Genomic DNA, 22,617 nt, shown 5'->3' with positions numbered 1-22,617 from the left:
AACTGTTCAATATTATAATCTCACAAAAAGAAACTTGCCTGTGAAATAAAAAGATGCTGTTACAAAGCCCTACTCCTTAAAAAATTTTTTAGAAAGTGACTATGTTTGTAAAAAATCTGACTCACTTTAAAAAAAAAAAAAAGTCTAAGAGAAAAACAAGGCCATTATTTTCAATGCAATTCCATCTCAGTTACAATTCTGTTGCCACTTCCTAGCCTTGGTGAACACCGAAGAATGATATTTAATTAGTACACGAATGTTGAAAATTAATGAGTAGTTAAATGGTTTTATGAGAGTGAAATATTATGTTAGGTTTTATGGAGTACCCTAAGAAACAGTTTTCATTCTTCATTTATGTAGCAGACTTATTTCTAGAGCTCAAGGTTAAGTGGCCACTATATCAAAAATATCCAATTAATCAGATGTAATCCATCCTAAGGGTTCTACCCAAACAAAATGGTGAAAAAAATTAATTTAAGAAAAATGATTAATTTTTCTTTCTTTCAAAAATATTTATTCGCAAGAGCTCCTCTGAAACCCAAGACTGACAGAAAGAAATGCAACCAGGTGCTGATCATGGGTGATTATCATCAAAGAAGAGATACCTGTGAAATTACAAGGAAGCACAGACTAAAGGACTCTTCTGGGGCAGAGGCGGTTTATATGCACCAAGACCCAACTCTTAGTCCCTGTCTGCATCCCACAGCCCCACCAAGATGGCAGCTCTCCACTGGTAGCTCAGGTTTTACAACACAAGGGCCCTGCCGAAGACCCGGGTCTACCATTCCAAGCCCAATAGAGCAACCACTAAATCACAGATGGCTATTTAAATTAATTACCATGTAAAATTCATCTCCTCAGTCACACTAGTCACATTTCAAGTGCTTAGCAGTCATATGTGAATAGTGGCTCCTGTGTTGGACAGCATAGCCATAGGCCATTTCTACGCAGTAAGTTCTACTGGAAGGTGCTGCTGCAGAATGTATCTTTGCCCAAACAGCGGGGCTATTTGTAAATATAATGAATGTACTTAGTGAACATTTAAGGATGTTTTACTACGTGTAATCCCAACCGTATTTATTTATGCCAGTGGATATAAAGCATCCCTAGGAAGGAAAGGTTTTGATCGGCTCCCCCATATATTCATTCAACGATCTAGGAATAGGGGCTATTTATAGTGTTAAGGTCGTTTACATATAAAAATAGAGCTTAACAAAGTAAAAATATTTTTTACAGTTTTTTAAGTATCCAGACTAAAAAATTACATCATTATTTTTTAAAGTGAAAAATGTTATTTTCACATAGATCAACATGCGCAATCACTACTACATTTTTGTTATACTTGATCGCCATCTGCTGGCCATGTTCGTAAACTACACAAGCAAATGAAATGGTTGCTCTGCTGGGAGACATTTTTAAAGGACATACACAGTCCCAGCTTTTTCCTGCAATGCATTCCTGGAAAACCACATCATAAAGAGGATCATTGTAAAGCAAATCATATTTTCCATAAAGGCAGGGCTATAATTAGATTCCTCACTCCAAACTAAAATCTGGCATCGAATAACCCATGGAAGGATCTCATTAAAGCTAGATGCAAAAAAATTATAGTCCTCTATAATCACTTAAAATAGGATAATTATTCTCCAAGTCCTTTCTATAGATACGAACAAATTTATAATTTAGAGGATACAACATAAATTCAGAGATAAAACTTTAATTCATATAAAGATAACCTAAACCTAATATGGTAAAAGTAATATACAATAAATAATAATTCTGTTTGCATATTCCTAGAATTTTTATGTAATCTAGATGGTAGCTCTCGATAAGATGGCATCTAAAGAAATCTAAACCAATGCTTTCTTTTGCATGAACAAAGTCCTCTAAAATAAGCAGAATCCATGTTTTTCTTCCACGGGGAAGCAGGATGATTCTTCTTAACGCCCCTTCACACATAACTTTGAAGCAAACTTTCAAGTAAAAATAATAAGTGGCATTAAAGCATTCTTTTTCATCTTTTCTATCCTAGACCCTAACTTCACTTCAGTGATAAGCTACCAAACCACATCATACTTCACTGAAAAGTCATAAAAATAATTACAAGCCATTAAAAAGAAGCTTCAAAACATTTTCCACAGAATCATAAGACAAGAATACAACCTATTATCTTTGTATTCTGTGTTTGGGATAATGCACAAAAAGAATATACAGAGACAACATGAACTTATGTCTAACTATTACTTAAGCAGCCTCTAATTTAGGGTATGGCCAAATGCAAAAAAAAAAAAAAGAAAGAAAAAAGTAGGGCATGGGGCCAGAGACAGTGTATTTCTTCTGTCTGAAGGGGAAAGGGATTTGCTGACTTACCTAAATAAAGATTCCTTCGAAGCCTCTTTTCAACTACTCCTACCACTCCTTATTCTGAAAGTGTGCAGGTTCATATTTACAATGAGAAGCTTTCTGCATACCCATTAATTTATTTTTCTCAAGAACACAATGATTTTTTGTAACTCAAAATAACTGACCAATTGATTTTAAGATAATATCCTTTAGGAAGATTGGATAATTAGAGAAAGCAAAGAATGGTCAAATAAACTAAGAAGCAAGGCCCTGCAGGAACTATTAAAATAACAATCATCATGTCGGCAATGCTGGTGGCCAGAACAGCTAACACCTTCCCAGGTCTCCTGTCAGAGGCTCTAGATCTCCATTTCACAAATGATGAAACCAGGGTTTAGGGAAATTAAGTAACTTGCCTGAGGACACATGGTTGCCAAGAGTCAGAAGTGAGATCTGAACAAAGGCTAACTGCCTCCTTTCAGCTCACCCTAGAAATGACCGAGAACAAAGGCACCGTCGGTAGCCCAGGACTGCTGATGCAGCTCAAGTGGGGAAAAGACAGATGAAAGCGGAATTTCCTTATTTGCTGCGGAAAGTACGCGTGTCTACATGGTCGACTAGAAAGAACGTGAGGTCTGGACCTAGTCATCAAGACCTAGTCTCCGAAACTGGATCCGGGACTAGAAGTGTCACGACCTTACTGAAGCTGTTACCTCATCTATAAATACAAAGGGCCATCACGGCAACCTCAAAGAACTGGAGGAGGATGAAATCAGATAACTCATAAAAGATGTCTGGAATAGTATCAGCATGCAGTAGATGCTCCATAAATGGTACAACTTGTCCAACTTGATTTCTGTTTTCACAAATTAGAAATATAAGTGAAATCTACAAGTATTCATTTTGGGGGGAAATTTCATTCTTATGTTTAAACTTGTATATCTGTTTCTTATAGTTAAGTGTACATCGTTAATGTTAATGATGTCCATGCCTAAACATCTTAATAAGATGATATTCTGGAGGGCAACTAAACAGAATCTATCAAAAAAATAAGTGTGTAGACTATTAAAAATAACACAGACACATGTACAAAATAAAAGTTTTCAACTTTCCACACCAGACTAGTCCCATACTCTAAAAGTAAAACTGTTTCAAACATGACACCCAGAAATATCCCTTACACGTGTGCACATATGTATCCACATATTCTCTTTAAAATACACACATACACACACACACACACACACACACACACACAAATGGAAGCTCGCTATACTTTCATATACTTCTTTTAAACTTATATATCTTAGATATTTCCCCATACGAGCCCATACAGATTTTTGTTACCAACTCACAAAATGTTGCACCTGCTAATTATCCCACCAAGTTTATCCATTAAACTTGTTAATGCACCTAGCTACTGAAACAGTGATTTCTTTTCTCGGCAACAGTAACAGTCCAAAATGCAGGCAGCTGCAGAGCCATATATGTACCAAAATGTTAACCAAAGCATTCTCTATAACAATAGAGATTTAAAAGCAACAGAGACAGGTTAAATTACAGTCTATCCACACTATGGATTATGATCTGCAATTAAAAAGACACACGGACTACATGACAGAATCAGACAAGGGCAAGTGGCAAAAGAGCAAGTCTCAGAACAGTGCAGAGAGTGTATACTAGCCCCTAACTTTGTAATTACCTCTGTGTGGCTATGTGTCTACCAGAGAATGATACACACCAAACTGCTGATGACTATTTCACCCCGTGAGGCAAGTGGAATAGGAGGATCTGGAGAGTAGGGCTTTGACTTTTTACTCCACGTGTTTCTACACTGACGTTTTTACAAGAAGCAGGTATTGTATACAGTTTGTATAACTTCCTAAACGGAGGACAAAAACTGTATTAGGCATCTAGTGCTGCATAACAAAGTATCAGAAACTGAAGAGCTTTAAACAACACACATATGTTTTACATATGTTCTCATAGTTTCTGTGGGTCCAAAGTGTAGGTACAGCTGAGCGGGGCCCTCTGCTTAGGACCCTATGAGGCCGCCATCATGGTTTGCCCAGAGCTGGGTTCTCATCTGGAGGCTCTCCTGGGGAGGGATCCACTTTTCCCGCTCGTAGGGTTGCCAGCAGCATTCAGTGTCCAATAGCTAGAGAACTCACAGCAGCCTGCTTCTTCAAAGGCAGCAAGACTCCAGACCCAGTCTGCTAGCAGGACAGAGTCTTACATATCACAGCATAATCATGGAAGTGACATCCAACACCACTGCCATATTCTATTAGTTAGAAGCAAGTTGCAGGTCCTACCCATACCCAAGGAGTAGGGATTACACAAGACTGTGTAAACCCAGAGGAGGACCATGGAGCCACCTGAAAGTCTGTCTACCACAAAGATAATTAAGTCTTTACCAGATCACAGTGGTAAGTATCTGAAGGATGATCAGGAAACAATATATATGGATACAGCTCATGGTGGCAGAACTAAATGAAATCAACCAAACTGTGCAGGGATGAGATCTAAGTCTATGGTCTTATCAGTAACATTTTGTAAAGTCACGCTCCAAACTCAAATGTAAGTAAAATATTTCATTGCCAAGAAAATAAGCAGATGTCTGCCATTTAAATGCAGCAACAGATCCTAATAAAATAGCAAAATGATGTGAAAAGTGGTTTTTGTAAAAGAAAACAGATAATAACCTAAGCCTAAACTAAGAATAATGAAAAAGGAAAGCAAAGAACAAAACCAGGATGGAACTAGCTACATGTCAAAGCTGTCTGATGTGAAATGCTAAGTTTACTCGTGGTATGATGTGTATTGGGGGGGAGGTGGAGGCATGAGAATAAGCATGGCAGAATATAACCTCCTACTACTTCTAACATGTTTAGAACGCAGCTACTGCCTACATCCTACAGGAAGAATAAAGGTAAAGGAAAGGTGTCACCTCCGCTGAATAGGGAGGCCTAACAAAGAGGCTTCAGAAGGGCTCTGCATCTTTAATAATATGAAAAGGCTAGGACACAAACAGCATAATCTAAAATGCCATTAGAAATACTTCACAGACAAAAAGGTCTAAGTAAAGCAGGATTTTATAAAGTGATCAAAAAAGAAACACTAAGGGGGAAAATCTTTTAAGATTAAAGAGGTTTTTCAAAGGACAAGTTGAAGTGGTTGTAAAATTTATGAGGCAGCATTAAACTTCAGTTCTAAGTAACAATAAATTATTCACTATAAAAACATACATGTGTCAAATATTATAAGCCTCTTAAACTTTTTAAAACAATTTCTTACAGAACTGATTAGCTGTATTAGGCCGACACTAGCAGATACTAACTTTTTCATTAGCACAGTATGACCACTTAGTAAAGGAGCAACTTTAGAAAAATGGAGACAGACCATCAGTAGACTCTTACCACCACTTCTGATCTCATCTGACACATTATGTATTTGGCTTTTAAATCAGTTTTATTGCCCTTAGCTAAAGTAAAAGTCAGTTTTATTTTTTAAATGCCTTCATGTATATAAAATTACAAATATCTGTTAATTCATGTACATGTGGATTAAAATTTTAAATCAAATTAAAATTTGAAAATAGATAAAATTAAGAGAAAAACATAAGAAAAGATATTCTGAGAAGTTTTCTTCTGTGGCACTCATTGGACTCCAGCCTTCGTGGTATTCTGATACTTGACCAGAAAGATATTTCAGTATCCTTTTCTGGCTCACTATCTTTATATTCCTCACGGTGTGTGAAGGGCATCTCTACAGCCTATACTGCTTCTCTTAACTTCTAAAATTTATCCTTTCCTCAACTTGTCCTAAAAGTTTTATTTTAATCCTCGTGGGCCATCCTCTCTGTCACAATCTACCCGTCTCAAAAGATTTTTGCACAGATTAAGTATGTGGCGGTGCCCAGAACCATTCACTCACGCACATAAGCACTCAACAAGCACAAATGCTTACAGAGTTCCTAAGAGGTTCCCGCCCAGCACTAGATGCTGGAAACACAGTGCAAATAGGAAAAGCACAGTCTCTGCCTCCTGACATTTACACTCTAGCACAGAGGACAGATATAGAACCCTTGAATGTCAAGAGCGCACCAGGGAAACAGAGTCCCTCAAACAGACCTGGGGTGTCAAATAAGACTTTTTAGAAATGTAAGGTCTGAAGGACTTAAGAGAACCAAATGACTGCCTGCTTTTCCCATCAATTATGTATTATTTGAATAACTTGCATTCCATGCCATTTTATTACAGGTGAGCAACAAGGAAAAAGAAGTTATATGTTAAAATTGTGGAGGTTTTACTATGGTATCATTTTCCAGAAAAGTCACTGAATAATATTTGAAGAATATTCTCACTATATTTTCTTAAACTTTACCCTCTGTTCCGAGAAGAAAAGCCCATTCACCTAGACTCCTGATTTCTCAAATTTCCTACCCTCAGGGCACCTGGGTGGCTCAGTGGGTTAAGCCTCTGCCTTCAGCTTGGGTCATGATCTCAGGGTCCTGGGGTCGAGCCCCACATCGGGAATCTCTGCTCAGCAGGGAGCCTGCTTCCCCCTCCCTCTCTGCCTACTAGTGATGACTCTCTTTCTCTCTCATCAAATAAATAAATCTTTTAAAAAAAAAAATTCCTACCCTCAACCTTACTTTTACAACACACACCTCAATCTTCACAAAAATCCCCACAATCACCTATGGAAATTCTCCACGCACCTAACTCTCTTCCCTATTTATCTAAAAGTACCCCTAACAATCCCATGTCTGTAGGATCCAGGTAACGAATGAGTGATTACACTGCCAGATGTAGGAACAGTCTTCACTTCTACAAAGATGCAGTCTCTCTCCTATTTTTGAGTCATATGAGCCTTCTTCATTCACCTTTCTTCTTCCCACTTGCGACAGGATGTAAAAATGTGAAAAGAAGTACTTCTTTCACCTCTCAACCCTTGTTAAAAGGGAAAAAGAGCTCATAGTCAAACTCAGTGTCAGAAACGAGCAGCAAACAGTGACGGTGCATCAGGGGAATAACCAAGAATTACTTATCTCCAACCTATGGCTGTCTTCTCGAAAGACAGCTGGGTCTCCAGTTTTTATAATAGTCAAAAAAACTAGGTATTTATATGAAATTCCCCAATTATTAATTCTGAATGACTCATTCAAAAAATCTTTAAAGACACTCTCCAAGTCCAACAAAACAAATCTCTCCACCCCACGATTCATTCCGTCCAGGAAGATCATCAGTATCCAACCTCTGCTCAGCTCCAAGACATAGGAAACTATTTTAGTTCACCTTTATACCGTCATCTCCATACTTACTACTTAGAAAGGAACGTAGCTTTTAGTTGGACACTCAAGAAATGTTTTGGCAAACACCTAATGGATTTTGCAGCCAAACAAAGAATTGTTTTTCTTATCTTTTTATACCTCCATTTACCAACTACAAGGCTGACAAAAATGCCACAATAACCCCTCTTCTATTTTTAAATCTCCTGTGACTGCAAAAAATAAGTATCTAACACCACCTGTTATTAACTCATCTGTTCATTTCTCTTTAATCTTCTGAATGTCTCCTTATTGCCTCTCCATTTTTTTCCCCTTTCTAATAAAAAAAAATTTCACGTAGACTGGATTTCTTGGATTGTGTTCATCTGTCTGCTCTTTTTCATCATATTATGTGCGGTCTCAAAAGCCTGTAACTAGACTACATCAACCATGAAAACATTTCAAATTACTAATAACATTTCTCTATCTGATTAAGGAATAAACCAAAAAAAAAAAATAATGACACTAAAAAGAGAAAGATTATACTGTTAATCACATCAAGTTCTAGCAAGAGAAAGGTGAGGCGTAAAGCATCAAGTATGCTCCATGTCAATTTGCCACTGTCCAAAATTTTAACTTTTCAGAAAACAATGCCCAAGTTAAATTCAAAATTTGATAAAAGTCCAATGGAAATCTATCCCTCCTAAAGGCCAAAAGTTATACTACAACAATAATAAACTTTTTGTGTATTTGAAAACCTTAGAAGTTTATTCTTATTTGCACTAAAAATCATACTTAAGTTTCATGCTTTGGTGAGAAAACACAGTTGACTGGGGTTTACCTTCACATTCATTATTTTATTAAGTCAAAACAAATATTGTGCAATGAGGGGAAAAGAAGAGAAATTCAAGCATAAGTTTCAAGATGAATACGCAGGATGTTACATCTTGGCAAAGTCATTAACAATGTTCTTAATTCATGTTTGTCATAAAGGAAAACAAGTAAGTTATTTAAAGGTTCTCAGGCACTAACTTCTGAGTATGGGATGGATATATACATATATATCCGTGAATATTAGGATATATATGTATATATCCATCCCATACTCAGAAGTTATATATATATATATATATATTTAACAAACACCCAAAAAGTGGCTAAAACTAGAACAGAATCAGCAAAACTGTTATTTTTCCTACCTGACATCCCTTCACAGCCCTCGAATATAATGAAATTATAAACTAAGCCAACTACTTACCATTAAAAAAAAAAAAAAACCCGCAAGGAAAAGCAACATATGAACCAGATCTGAAGACAGTTTAAATAATGAATCATGTTTAAATCCCACTTTCATAGCATACCTGTGTACATCAGTTGGTGACTGCCCCAAAGAGTAATCTTCTCCAGATGAAAGCTTCCACGATTCATTTGATTTGTGTTCACTGGTCCCCAGCTCACCCATTACCCAGTCTGGTAATCCTTCCGGGCTTGAACCTTTTGCTCGTGCTGAATTTGGTTCATCAAAATAGATGGACTGATGTTTAAAAATTAGAAAAATTATTCTTTCAAAATGTACTAAAATGAAATACTTAAGATTTCCACCAAGTTTCAAGTCTGGTAAGAGCCTTTCAAATACTCAACTTAAATTCAATTACATTAAAAATGCATAATGAATTATGAAATATTAAAAAACATAAAGTGGATACCATTTTACATTTTAGTTATGCTTTGCTGTATAAGAAATCTGATAAATGAAAAAAATTACATAACAGATAAATCTGATAATTATTTATATTATAAAAAATTACAGCTTTATAGAAAGATAAATGACCATATGATTTCACTCATATGTGGAATTTAAGAAACCAATGAACAACCAAAAAAAAGGAAACAAACAAACAAAAAAAAACCCACCAAGAGACACTTAATAGAGAACAAACTGGTGGTTATCAAAGGGGAGGTGGGTTAAGGGGAAGGGGGAAATAGGTGAAGGGAATTAAGAATACACTTATCACACCCCCAAACTACTAGAACACTTACAGCAACTCAGTAATGTGGAGGATACAAAATTGATGTACAGAAATCAGTTGCTTTCTTATACACTAACAATGAAAATACAGAAAGGGAAATTAGAGAATCAATTCCATTTACTATAGCACCAAGAACCATAAAATATCTTGGAATGAACCTAACCAAAGAGGTAAAGGATCTGTACTCAAGGAACTACAGAATACTCATGAAAGAAATTGAAGAAGACACAAAGAGATGGAAAAGCATACCATGCCCATTGATCAGAGGTATAAACATTGTTAAAATGTCTATACTGCCCAGAGCAATCTATACTTTCAATGCCATCCCGATCAAAATTCCTCCGTCACTTTTCAAAGTGCTGGAACAAACAATCCTAAAATTTGTACGGAACCGGAAAAGACCGGAATTGCTAAGAAAACATTCAAAAAGGAAAAACAAAACTGGAGGCATCATGTTGCCTGATTTCAAGCTTTATTACAAAGCTGTGATCACCAAGACAGCATGGTACTAGCACAAAAACAGACACATAGACCAGTGGGACAGAGCAGAGAGTCCAAATATGGACCCACAACTCTATGGTCAAATAATCTTTGACAAAGCAGGAAAAAATATCCAGTGGAAAAAAGAAAGTCTCTTTAATAAATGGTGCTGGGAAAACCAGACAGCTATGTATAGAAGAATGAAACTCAACTATTCTCTTACCCCACACACAAAGATAAACTCAAAATGGAAAAAAGACCTCAACGTGAGGTAAAAATCTATCAAAATCCTACAGGAGGGGCGCCTGGGTGGCTCAGTGGTTGGGCCGCTGCCTTCGGCTTGGGTCATGATCCCAGGGTCCTGGGATCGAGCCCCACATCGGGCTCTCTGCTCGGCAGGGAGCCTGCTTCCTCCTCTCTCTCTCTGCCTGCCTCTCTGCCTACTTGGGATCTCTGTCTGACAAATAAATAAATAAAATCTTTAAAAAAAAAAAAAAATCCTACAGGAGAACATAGGCAGTAACCTCTTAGACATCGGCCACCGCAACTTCTTTCAAGACATGTCTCCAAAGGAAAAGGAAACAAAAGCAAAAATGAACTTTTGGTACTTCATCAAGATAAAAAGCTTCTGCACAGCAAAGGAAACAGTCAACAAAACAAAGAGACAACCCAGAGAATGGGAGAAGATACTCGCAAATGACACTACAGACAAAAGTCTGATATCCAAGATCTATAAAGAACTCCTCAAACTCAACACTCAAAAAACAGATATTCACGTCAAAAAATGGGCAGAAGACATGAACAGGCACTTCTCCAAAGAAAACATACATATGGCTAACAGACACAACAAAATGTTTGTCATTAGCCATCAGGGAGATTCAAATCAAACCACATTGAGATACCTTATACCAGTTAGAACGGCCAAAATTAACAGGACAGTAAACAACAAGTGTTGGAAAGGATTTGGAGAAAGGGGAACCCTCGTAGACTGTTGGTGGGAATGTAAGTTTGTGCAGCCATTTTGGAGAACAGTGTGGAGATTCCTTTAGAAATTAAAAATAGAGTTAGCCTATGACCCTGCAATTGCACTACTGGGTATTTACCCCAAAGATACAGATGTAGTGAAAAGAAGGGCCATCTGTACCCCAATGTTCATAGCAGCAATGGCCACAGTCACCAAACTGTGAAAAGAGCCAAGATGTCCTTCAACGGACGAATGGATAAAGAAGATATGGTCCATATATACAATGGAATATTCTGCCTCCATCAGAAATGATGAATACCCAATTTTTGTATCAACATGGACGGGACTGGAGGAGATTATGCTGAGTGAAATAAGTCAAGCAGAGTCAATTATCATATAGTTTCAGTTACTTGTGGAACATAAGGAACATGAAGGACATTAGGAGAAGGAAAGGAAAAGTGAATTGGGGGAAATCGGAGGGGGAGATGAAGCATAAGAGACTGTGGACTCTGAGAAACAAACTGAGGGTTTTGGAGTGGTGGGGAGGAATATGTGAACCTGGTGGCTGGTATTACGGAGGGCAAGTATTACATGGAGCACTGGGTGTGGTGCAGAAACAATGAATCTTGGAACACTGAAAAAATAAAATTAAATTAAAAAAAAATAAAACTGGGAATAAGAAAACCTGAAAAAAAAAAGAATACACTTATCACAATGAGCACTGAATGATGTACAGAATATTGAATCACTATATTATACATCAGAAACAAATATAATGCTATGTGTTAACTATACTGGAATTAAAATTAAAAATAAAATACATGGAGGAGTGAAATAGATGAAAACTTATAGCACAAAGAATGGGAGGAGGAAATCTTAGAAGCTTCTTCCATAATTCATAAATTGGTATAATATGTTTGAAGGTAAACTACCATAACTTAAAGATGCAATTTGTAAGCCCTACGGCAACTACTAAACAGGAGAGATATGGCTAATAAACTGATAGTGAAAATGAAATGGAATACTAGAAATCCCAGTTTAAAAAAAAAAAGATAAATCGAAAATTCTTTTTAAATCATGTGCTCTAGTTCTTTCTGTGATCACCACTAATTACTCTGCACACACACAAAAAAATCAGCGGACAGAGAAACCACAATCCATAAAAATCAGAAACAGAAATTAAGAATCCCTCGATAAGGTAAAGGAGGAGCAATAGAGGTGAAGACCTGGAGTTTAGTTCTGGCCATAAACTAACTAGAAGATTCAAGATGGGTCCCTGGGCCTTCTCATTGTTACTATATGTGAAATCAAAATTTCCAATGAGTCTGTGAAATGAGTATGAATGGAAAAACATGACGCAACATACCCATATCTCAACATCTGAAGGTGCTTCAGACAAGGTTCTACCTTCAGTCTTTAAGAATGGCAGTGGCCCACTAATTGCTTTTTAAGTGAGCAGAGCTTCCTGACACACTTCTTTTTTTTTTTTTTTTTTAAAGATTTTATTTATTTCTCAGAGAGAGAGGGGGAGAGAGAGCGAGCACAGGCAGACAGAATGGCAGACAGAGGCAGAGGGAGAAGCAGGCTCCCTGCTGAGCAAGGAGCCCGATGTGGGACTCGATTCCCAGGACGCTGGGATCATGACCTGAGCTGAAGGCAGCTGCTTAACCAACTGAGCCACCCAGGCGTCCCTCTGACACACTTCTGAAGGAAACTCTGCATTAACCAGAAACTTTACTACTACCCCCAAGCCCACTGATCTGAAGGAAAATACGCGGCTCTACTTTACCATACAGTTGGAACCAGCATTACAACTTTTGGCATCTCTCCTTGATCAACAAAATTACCATCTAGTGCGCAGTAGGCCTCTTCACTGCATTTTGGTTTAAGTTAACCAAAGTCATTTTTTTTAAATAGATAAATATCCTAATAACAGCTATCAATACCAAGTACTCAAGTCAGGTTTCTCAAGTATTCAACCACCACACAAATCAAGGCATATTTCATGGTTACAAAGATCAAGACAGTGGCAACTCACCAATCAAACATAATTATAACTATTTCTGTAACAGCTGATTTTGATAGTGAAATTAAATGAAGTATAAACTCCAACTTACTATCGTCATTTTATTGGAGTAGAAAGTCACTCAATCCAACCTCTCATGATTTTTAAATGATGTATGTGAGATTAATAAACTAAAATTCACTGATATACATAAATAATGGTTAATGTTGTCCAGTGAAAACTAGTGGGGAAACGAAGGCTCAATATTAAGAAGTTTACTTTCTGTTTTTCAGAAATTCAGGAGAATATTGTGGGATGGCTAGATTAATATGCCAATAAGGCATATTATAAGGCCAATATCTGGTTTCTCTTCAAAGGGGGAAAAAGTGAATCAGGAAGGAAAAAAACAGTTTTAACTTATATATTATCCAGGACTTGTAACATAATAATATAACCATTCCCAACTGGGATGATGAGTTCACATTTTTAAAGAAATGAAGCTGAGACACCTCTTGGTAAGTGACACCTACCATGTACGAAGGTAAGGTTTTCAGTGTCCCCGGTTCAGGTCGGTGTGTAAAGGGGCCTTCGAGCACTCCTCGCTTCAGCATGTGCAGTAGCAGTTTGGCATACAGGTTCCGATTCTTCCTGCCCATTATTCCTGCACCTGTTCCTGAAGGCTCACACAGTTTTTTGATCCAGAGTGCACACCTCTGCCGTTCTAGAAATACATAAGAACCATTAGAAACTTGATTTTTCAGAAAATAAAACAGTAAAGGCCTATGAAACATCTTTTTTGGTCTAGACCAGGGGCGGCAAACGTTATCTGTAAAATGCCAGGCCGTCATTTTTGGCTGTGCTGGCCAGCCGGTCCCTGACATGACTACTTGACTCTGCCACCATAACATGAAAGCAGCCCCAGGCTACGTGTGATCAAATGGGCAGCAGTATTTTCTAATAAAACTTTAGAGAAAAGACAGCAAGCTGGTTTTGGCCCTGGGAGGCTATGGTTTGCCAACCCGTGAAAAGGTTAACTTTTTTAGTTAAATAGTAATCAGGCAAGACAAATGCCTGATCAAATGAAATATGTTCTCAAAAATAAAATCTCTGATCGCTATTGAATAATTTCTGAGAAAAATTATGCTATAAATACATCTCTAAGATAATTTTAGCTGGGCTGAAAAATCTTTCTGTAATTCTAATTATACAAACCAAAGGAGAGCTGAAATGCAATCTTACTTAAGCATTTTAAACTTACCCTAAAATTCAATCTCAAATGTTTTATTTACTAAGCTGATAAATTTCAGATTTGTAGTTGATTAATTCATGGTTTTCTTTTAACCTCTCTAAAAATAATTGAGGGCTATCAACATGTAAGTTAGCAAAATAATTATCCCTTTAAAAACTACTTTAAAAATATACATATAATCCACATAAAATGACCCATTGACTACCTTATCTGACCACTACACAGAATTATTTTCCTGTCTCATGAAAACTATTTTGAGATTAATCTTTTATCAGTTTAACTCAATTTAAGGATTATATATCTAACATAAATCATAACTCTGTTTTAATCTCTTATTTCTAAAGGTCATATTCATTTACTGTTTTACCTACAAAAATCACTCAGGCCGGATTTACCACTTTGCTTATACCAGATTTATCACTTACAGGTATGAGGGCTAACCTTTAAAGAACTTTTGTATTTTTAGCTTTGAAAATTATATAATCACAAAGCAAACTTCATGAAATACTTGGTGTATTTTGAGGGGGGGAAAAAAGTGAAACTGATAAACTTAAGAAAACACTTTTTTCAAATTATGTACTTTCTATATACCTTGTTGCAAACTGAAATCTAAATAATAACCTAATGGCCAAAATTTAGTACAATTTAGTCCATGAAAAGAATTCTTTACTCTACTTAAAGTACTGGGGAAAGCCATTATTGTTAAGTAGCATTTAGCTATAAGAAGATATACGTTTTCATCATTATTCCAGCTCTTGATTGGGATGTGAGTTCTAGAACATTCATTATGAATTAATTAATTAAAGGGCAGGATATACCAATACTGACAATGAGTCATGAACCAAAGATTACAATTAATCCAACCTTACGACCTAACATCCTTTTTTTTTTAAAGATTTTACTTATTTATTTGACAGACACATCACAAGTAGGCAGAGAGGCAGGCAGAGAGAGAGAGAGAAGGAAGCAGGCTCCCCGCTCAGCAGAGAGCCCGATGAGGGGCTCAATCCCAGGACCCTGGGATCATGACCTGAGCCGAAGGCAGAGGCTTTAACCCACTGAGTCACCCAGGTGCCCGAACCTAACATCCATTTTTAAAAGAAAATGAAGGGGCGCCTGGGTGGCTCAGTGGGTTAAGCCTCTGCCTTCGGCTCAGGTCATGATCCCAGGGTCCTGGGATTGAGTCCCTCATCGGGCTCTCTGCTGAGCGGGGAGCCTGCTTCCTCCTCTCTCTCTCTCTGCCTGCCTCTCTGCCTACTTGTGATATGTCTGTCAAATAAATAAGTAAAATCTTTAAAAAAATTTTTTTAAATGAAATATGAGAGACTTAATACAAATTTGTCCAAATCAGCAGATCTAAGACAAAAAAAAAAGGTAGTAAATATCAGAAAAGAACACAGTACACAGTATAGATATCATGAAATAGAAAAGAATAGAAATAGAAATACAAAAGAATAGAATAAAAAAGACCCAAAAAAAGGTAGGAAATATCAGAAAAGAACACAGTATAGATATCATGAAATAGAAATACAATTAATCAAATAATGTACAAACAATACAAATGATCATGACTGAGCCACAGGACATGAAATATGTATCTTAAAGACTAGCAAAGGGAGAATGAAGAGAACAGATGGATAGTAGTAGGCTCCTGAAAGAGGAAGCACTTCAGGGAGGAAAAAGATGCAGTCTGATGAGGCAAAAGAAGAGAGTAGAGAAAGAAGCTTAGAAGGAAGACCATGCCAAGCTATCCTAAGTAAGGCCATAGCCCCAGAATAGAAGGTGACCACAGAATGTATAACTCATACACTACATTCCCTTCTCCCAGTGCAGACCCCTGGAACAAATATCTAATATGAAGCTGCTTCCTCATTTTGAACATGGACTTGACTTATACACCTCAGGGAAACAGGGAACTTGGACAAAACATGGGTAGAAGCCAGAGTATCTTGGCGCTATTCCCCACTAACAAATGCCATTAACCTTTACAGCCTACAATGGCTTCAAGAATCATCCTGGCTCCCCAAACTCTCTCCAATTGTTCTCTGATGCCTAAGTCATCTGAAAGTCTTTGACTTGATACAAAGACTCTCATCCCATTATTAAACAGGCCAGGAAGCACAGACAAGATAGTAACAAAAACTCATTCACAATTGATTTCATTCAGTCAACCAATAAGCATACAAGATCAATAGACTCTTTTTTCTGCTTTGATAAATAAAACTGTCGGAGAACAGATGGATAGTAGTAGGCTCCTGAAAGAGGAAGCACTTCAGGGAGGAAAAAGATGCAGGAAGAAACAGCTGTAGCTAACGTTAGAGATCCACGGGCTTTAAACTCATGATGTCTGAGAGTGATATCACACTCTTTCCACAGTTTACAGATCTAGTTTACTAGATCTTCCCACAGTTTACTAGGATATTATCACTAAATTTCTATATACCCTTGAATAGCTCAAAGCACACAATTCTGCATCAGCTTAACATGAAACTGTGATTAAAGAAATTTAGCTTTTGGGGGCGCCTAGGTGGCTCAGTCAGTTGAACATCCAGCTCTTGGTTTCAACTCAGATCGTGATCTCAGGATAGTGAGATCGAGCTCCAGATCGGGCTCTGCGCTCAGCAAGGAGTCTGCTTTAGATTCTCTCTCTCCCTCTCCCCTTCCCCTTGCTCACATGCACACACTCACTCTCTAATAAATAAATCTTTCACCAAAAAAAAAGAAATTAAGCGTTCTCTTCATTGTGATAATTCACTGGTTTGAAAAGATAATATAAAGAAAAATTAATCTTAAAATCTGGTTTGCAATCATAATCTTACCTGACCTATGGGGTAATTTTAGAACAAAGGGCTTCATATCTACCACAAAGTGATCAAATTCTGCATCCAGCTTCTCCCATTTTTCTTCTTCACTTCCAATTTCCATAATTCAGTCTATAAAAGATTTAAAATTAAAATATTAAGATCTGTCTGCTGAGAACTACACAACTCTAATGAAAGAGATCAAGAAAAACTCATTAGTGTTAAATAGTGTTAAATATCCCCAGATTGACCTATAGATATGTTGCAGTCCTAATCAAAATTCCAGCAGTATTCTTTGTAAATGTGCACAAGCTGGTTCTAAAATTTATGTAAAAATGTAAAAGAGCTAGAATATCAAAAACAATTCTGGGGGAAAAAAAAAACCCACAGTTGGAGAACTCAATTATCTGATCTTAAGATGTGCTATCAAGCTAAGGAATCATGACCATGTAGTACTGGTGAGAGCATAAGACACACAGGCTCACAGGGCCGACTAGATTTCAGAAATTGACCAATGCAGGTATGGACAGCTAGTATTTGACAAAAGTGCAATTTTTGGAGAAATAACAGGTTTTATAACAGAGGTTTTAAACGCCTTAACAATTGGACATCCATATACAAAGTGAATAAATAAATCTTGGCCTAGACCTTACACTGCATACAAAAATTAAAAGAAATTAAGGCCCTAAAGTGTAAAATGTAAAACTATAATACTCTTAGAAGAAAACATAGAGGAGAAAATCTTCATGACCTTGGATTAGACAAAATATCTCAGATATGATGACCAAAAGCACTCCCTATAAAAGAAAAATTATCACACTGACCTTTACCAAAATAAAAAACTGCTCTGCAAAGTACTCCATTAAGGGATTGAAAAGGTAAGCCACAGACTGGGAAAAAATATTTGTAAATCATATATCTCATAAGGGATTTATATGAAAAACATACAAAGAACTCTCAAAACTCAATCATAAGGGGAAAAAAACAACAAAAATAAGTAGGAAAAAAAAAAAAGAGTCTCTTTGCCAAAGAAAATGTGTAAATGACAACTAAACACATGAAAAGACGCTCCGTGTCATTAACCATTAGGGAAATGCAAATTAAAATCACAATGAGATCTCACTCTACCTATTAGGACAGCTAAAATAAAAAATACCAAACAAACGATACCAAATGCTGGTGAGAACACGGAACAAGAACTCTCACGAATTTCTGGGAGGAATGCAAAATGGCACAGCCACACTGGAAAACAATTTAGCAGTTTCTTACACAGTCCAACACACCCTTACCATATATGACCCAGAAATCCCACTCTTGGGTATTTACTCAAGTGAAACAACGTCTATAATCACACAAAAACCTGAATATAAGGCTTGTAGCAGCTTTGCTCTTGGATCATCACCAAACACAGGAAATAATGCAAATGTCCCTCAGCCGGGAAACAAACTGCGGTGCATCCGCCCAACGGAGGGAGGGCCCAGCAGCTGAAAGCGACCAACTACTAACATACAGGGCATGGATAACCCCCAAATGTATTGCGCGGAGTGAAAGAAACCATCCTCAAAGGGCTATCTACTCAAGCTATCCATTTGTATGACATTCTAGAAAAGGCGAACAGTAGGAGTATAGAGAACAGATCAGCGGTTCACAGGGGTTAGCAGTTGGGGGACAGGCTGAATACAAAGAAGTGGCACAAGGGAAGGAGCTGGGGTGTTGGAAATTGTTCTGTTTACTGTCTGCACAGGAGGTTATAAGACCCTATTCTATGCATGTGTAGTAGTTCAGTGAACTGTATACCAAAAAAGTGATTTTTAACTATACATTCAAAATTTTTAATTCCCCTCAAAAAAACCTTAACATTAGTCCTCGCATTTCTTCCAAATTGGCAAGAAAAACACTACCTATAAGAAGGTGAATCCCAAAAGTCAATAGGTTTTGAAGAAATTCCTTAAGTTAGAAATCCGCACACTTTCCTCAGCAAGACCGCGCTCCCGCGCCGCCCGCCTTCATTCCCTCAGGAAGGGGCTGGGGAGAAAGATGGCGCTGCCTGCAGTCAGACAGCTTCCCACCTTACCGAGCCCGCCACGTGTCTTTCCCTAGTTCCTCCTCCACAAAGCAGCTTAAAAGCTGCTCAAAGCCCCTCAAACTGCTCTTGTCTCCCCTCACTCTCAATTTTAAAAAAATCTTACCTCCTCTTTCATGGGAAAAATAATCCAGTGGTGACACCCCGAATCCTCTTCCCTCCACCTCTCGGCTTACCTCTAAGAGAACAGAATACCTCCTTCCCTCCTTTGCTTCTGTGTCTGAAGCATTAACTGTTGTCTCTAATGCCAGGATTTCCATCACCTCTCAGTTACCTCCTCGTGGGTCCAAACTTTCCATCCCCATGGCCTCCGCCCCCTCCACTGTTCCCACTCTCTAAACCCCCCTCAAGCCAATATAGCAACAAATACTCAGAAATGTCTCCAGACCTGCTGGTGTCTCGCTTCTCACTGTCACCAGCTCCGAGAAAGCCCTTCCCACCACTCCCTTGCCCTCCTCCAGCCGACCTCCCCACCGTCTGGTTTCCCTACTTCAGTCACTGGTCCCAGAGTAAGTTCCCTAAGTGCAAAGCTAAGCATATCACTCTCTATTTAAGAATCTCTCTTGACCTACTGCATCAACATATACCCAAACCCAAAGTTGGGCCTACGAGTGCCTTTGCATTTGAGCCCACCTCTCACCTCTCTGCCTAATTCTTCTACCCACCAAGGGCCACATCCCTGCCCGTGACCTCTGCGCCATTCTTGCAACACTCCAAGCCCTGACATGATTCCACATCCTCTTCACAGGGGGTTCCCTCTGCCCGCAGTCAGGAAAATGCAGCCCAAATGGCGCTTCAGAGAAAATCCTGCCCCACTCGGCCCAGACTCCTGTGTTCCCTTCTCCGTGTGCACTGATCACATGTGTGGCGCGGCACTCACTGTGCCATTATTTTTCGTAAATCTCTGTTCGTTTTTTACATGTCTTCCACCATCTGTGAGATGCTCCTGGAAGGCAGGGCCCATGACGTACACGTCTTGGTAGGTACCTGGCACATTATGTGGCACCTTATTAGAAGCTCAAGAACTGACTGGTACATAAATACTAACAATACAGAATAATGTCCCACTTTAAAGTGAGACTAATAATTCTTTTAGAATATTCTGTTGCAAGTACCAAATAGATCTTCTAGAATAGAAATAGTACATGGCCTTAATTCTTATTTACCATAACTGGTCATCCTACCTGGTGCATCACAGTAGAAGAAACATATTTTCAAATGTAAGACATGGTTAAGTCAAATTTTATTTAAATGCATGTTCTGATTGGTTAGTTGGCTTGGGGGTGTTTGGTTGGTCATCTGGCATTCCTACACTAACTAATGGCATTCCTGTATAATTACACCTGTTAAGGTACTTGGTAGCAGAGGGCTATGTTACTACTGCAGGATATTAGATCATAAAGCTAAAAAGTAACTATTAAAATGGATGAAAACACAAATAGAACCTCCCAAACTCACAATTTTAAGCACCACTCTAGCCTAGGAGTACTCCCAGACTGAAACAGTGCAACCTGCACAGGTGCTCAAACATTTGCCTGAGAACACCCATAGATAAAGCTAAAACAAAAAGATTTCTAATAATCACTAATTCACAATAAATCCTTTGACACACACAGGAGATGTTAGTGTTTAATATTAGGGAAAACTAAAACTCAACAGCTGAAATACTGCCTCAAAGTCATGAAATTAAGCACAAAGCTCAGGTTAAAATTCTGAAATCCCTAGCTCTCAGATCCATTATATCTGACCTCTTGGGCATTTACATAAACATCAGAGACATCTCCAACTAATAAAGACATATTTTGAAAAGCAGAAAGGCAATCACTATAATGACACAATAGTGGAGTACACTTTTTTAAAAAACTCAATCAAGGGTCAATGTGATATTGGGAAAAAGCTAAAAATCTACATCTCCTTATCCTTTACTTATTTGCCAACAAAATTAAGAAATGCAAAAAGGAAAAAATTAAGTTATCATTTCAAACCTTCAAGGAATTCTTGCTACCCAAATTACATCTTGTAAACAAACTATTATCTACGTAGTTCCAGCTAGGCAAAAAGGTTGATCACTACTTAAAACTGTATTTCAGTATGTCTCATGTGCCTACCCAATCACATAAATTACTTTAAAAGCAAAAAAAAGAACTCAGTTGGGTCACTCCTGCTTATGGTAATAATCTATATTTGACCACGTCTTTTATTTAACTCACTGGCATTGACTTTTTTTAAACCTATTTACATGTGGACACCTATTAAATGGGCTAAGACCTTCTCAAGGTGCTTAGCCTCCACAGGCATCAGCAAAGCAGATGCAAGCCACCCATATTAAAAGGCCTTGGGAGAAAAGAAGCCACACTGCCAAAGAATACACCTAGGCCAAACACAATAAACAAACTCCTAGAAGTTGCAAAAATCAGTTTTCCTCAAACCATTATTTTAAACGCATGGTGAGTCATTCCAGAAAACTTGACCTGCGTCCCTCGGTAAATCAGAAGTTTTACAGGTGCACGTGATGCTTGGACAGTTACCAGAGCACGGACTAGGACTTCCCCGACGGTGCCAGCAGCATGCTGTGCGCTTTACAAACGGTTCCCAGTCATCGCCCTGGGAGACCGGCCCTCTTTCATGGCCATTTCCCCAGGGAGGAAGTCGAGGCTCAGCGGCGTGGAGTGACTGCCCTAGAGTCAGTCTCACGGAAAGTGGCAGCTGGGCCTGGACACTGTGTGCCCGCCGTCGTGCGCGCCAGACTGCAGCCTGGCCACCACGCAGAGGCCCCTGTCACTCCGTTCGCCTTCTGTACCTTATTTTTACTCATCTCTGAATATAATGGACAAATGCTAAAACAGCCACACAAGGATCAGAACAAAAGCTGTTCGTCTGCACCGGTGCTGTTCTCCTGAACCCCGGACCTCGGGGACACTCGGTGTCCCCCGCACGCACGCCGTGGCGCCGGGCCAGGCCATTCCGAGGACTCGGGCGTCGGGACTGTCGCCCACACGGGAGCCAGCACACCCGTCCGGCCCTAACTCCGGGGTCGCCCATCCTGTCCTCGGAGGAACTTCCCGTGTCTCAGCGGCCAGCGGGCGCGGGGCGGGGGGCTGCGAGCCCGCGAGGCCGCGGCCGCTCGCCTGCCCTGTGCAGGACACAGATTTCTCCTCCCCAGCACCAACCTTGCGGTCCGACCTCGGGACCGCGTCCTGCCGACCAGCTCCATCCATCTAGCAAACTTTACCCAGAACTTTCCGGGAATGGGTTTCACCCCCAAGTGGAATCGCAGCGGTCCGCGCCCCGACGCCCCAACCCCACCCTCAATACCCCCCCTCACCCTCACCCTCACCCCCCAGCCGGGCGCGCGCCCCACAGGCCTTGCGAACGGGCCCGGGGCCTGCG

General features: G+C 38.9%; 1 protein-coding gene across 7 annotated transcripts in view; it reads right to left on the bottom strand.

The window, feature by feature from the left end:
- The window catches only part of CEP112 (centrosomal protein 112), a 408,382-nt gene that overhangs the window by 385,503 nt on the left and 262 nt on the right, over nucleotides 1-22,617 (bottom strand). For 5 of the 7 annotated variants that reach the window (XM_013054507.2, XM_013054504.2, XM_045080931.1 and 2 more), the window contains exons 2-4: nucleotides 17,163-17,276; nucleotides 13,625-13,815; nucleotides 8,977-9,149 (exon numbers count right to left, since the gene is read on the bottom strand). In XM_013054507.2, the coding sequence (XP_012909961.1) occupies nucleotides 8,977-9,149; nucleotides 13,625-13,815; nucleotides 17,163-17,268 (470 nt within the window). In that variant the 5' untranslated portion in view covers nucleotides 17,269-17,276. Of the gene's footprint in view, nucleotides 1-8,976; nucleotides 9,150-13,624; nucleotides 13,816-17,162; nucleotides 17,277-22,617 lie in introns of those variants that run through there. The other 2 variants (XM_045080932.1, XM_013054506.2) reach the window with 2 other exon arrangements.

The sequence above is a fragment of the Mustela putorius genome, unplaced genomic scaffold, assembly GCF_011764305.1.
Source record: "Mustela putorius furo isolate JIRA1106 unplaced genomic scaffold, ASM1176430v1.1 tig00000487_pilon_pilon_pilon, whole genome shotgun sequence".
In the NCBI taxonomy this organism is placed as follows: domain Eukaryota; kingdom Metazoa; phylum Chordata; class Mammalia; order Carnivora; family Mustelidae; genus Mustela; species Mustela putorius.
Note: the sequence above shows the minus strand (reverse complement) of the source record. Positions and strands in the feature narration are given on the sequence as shown.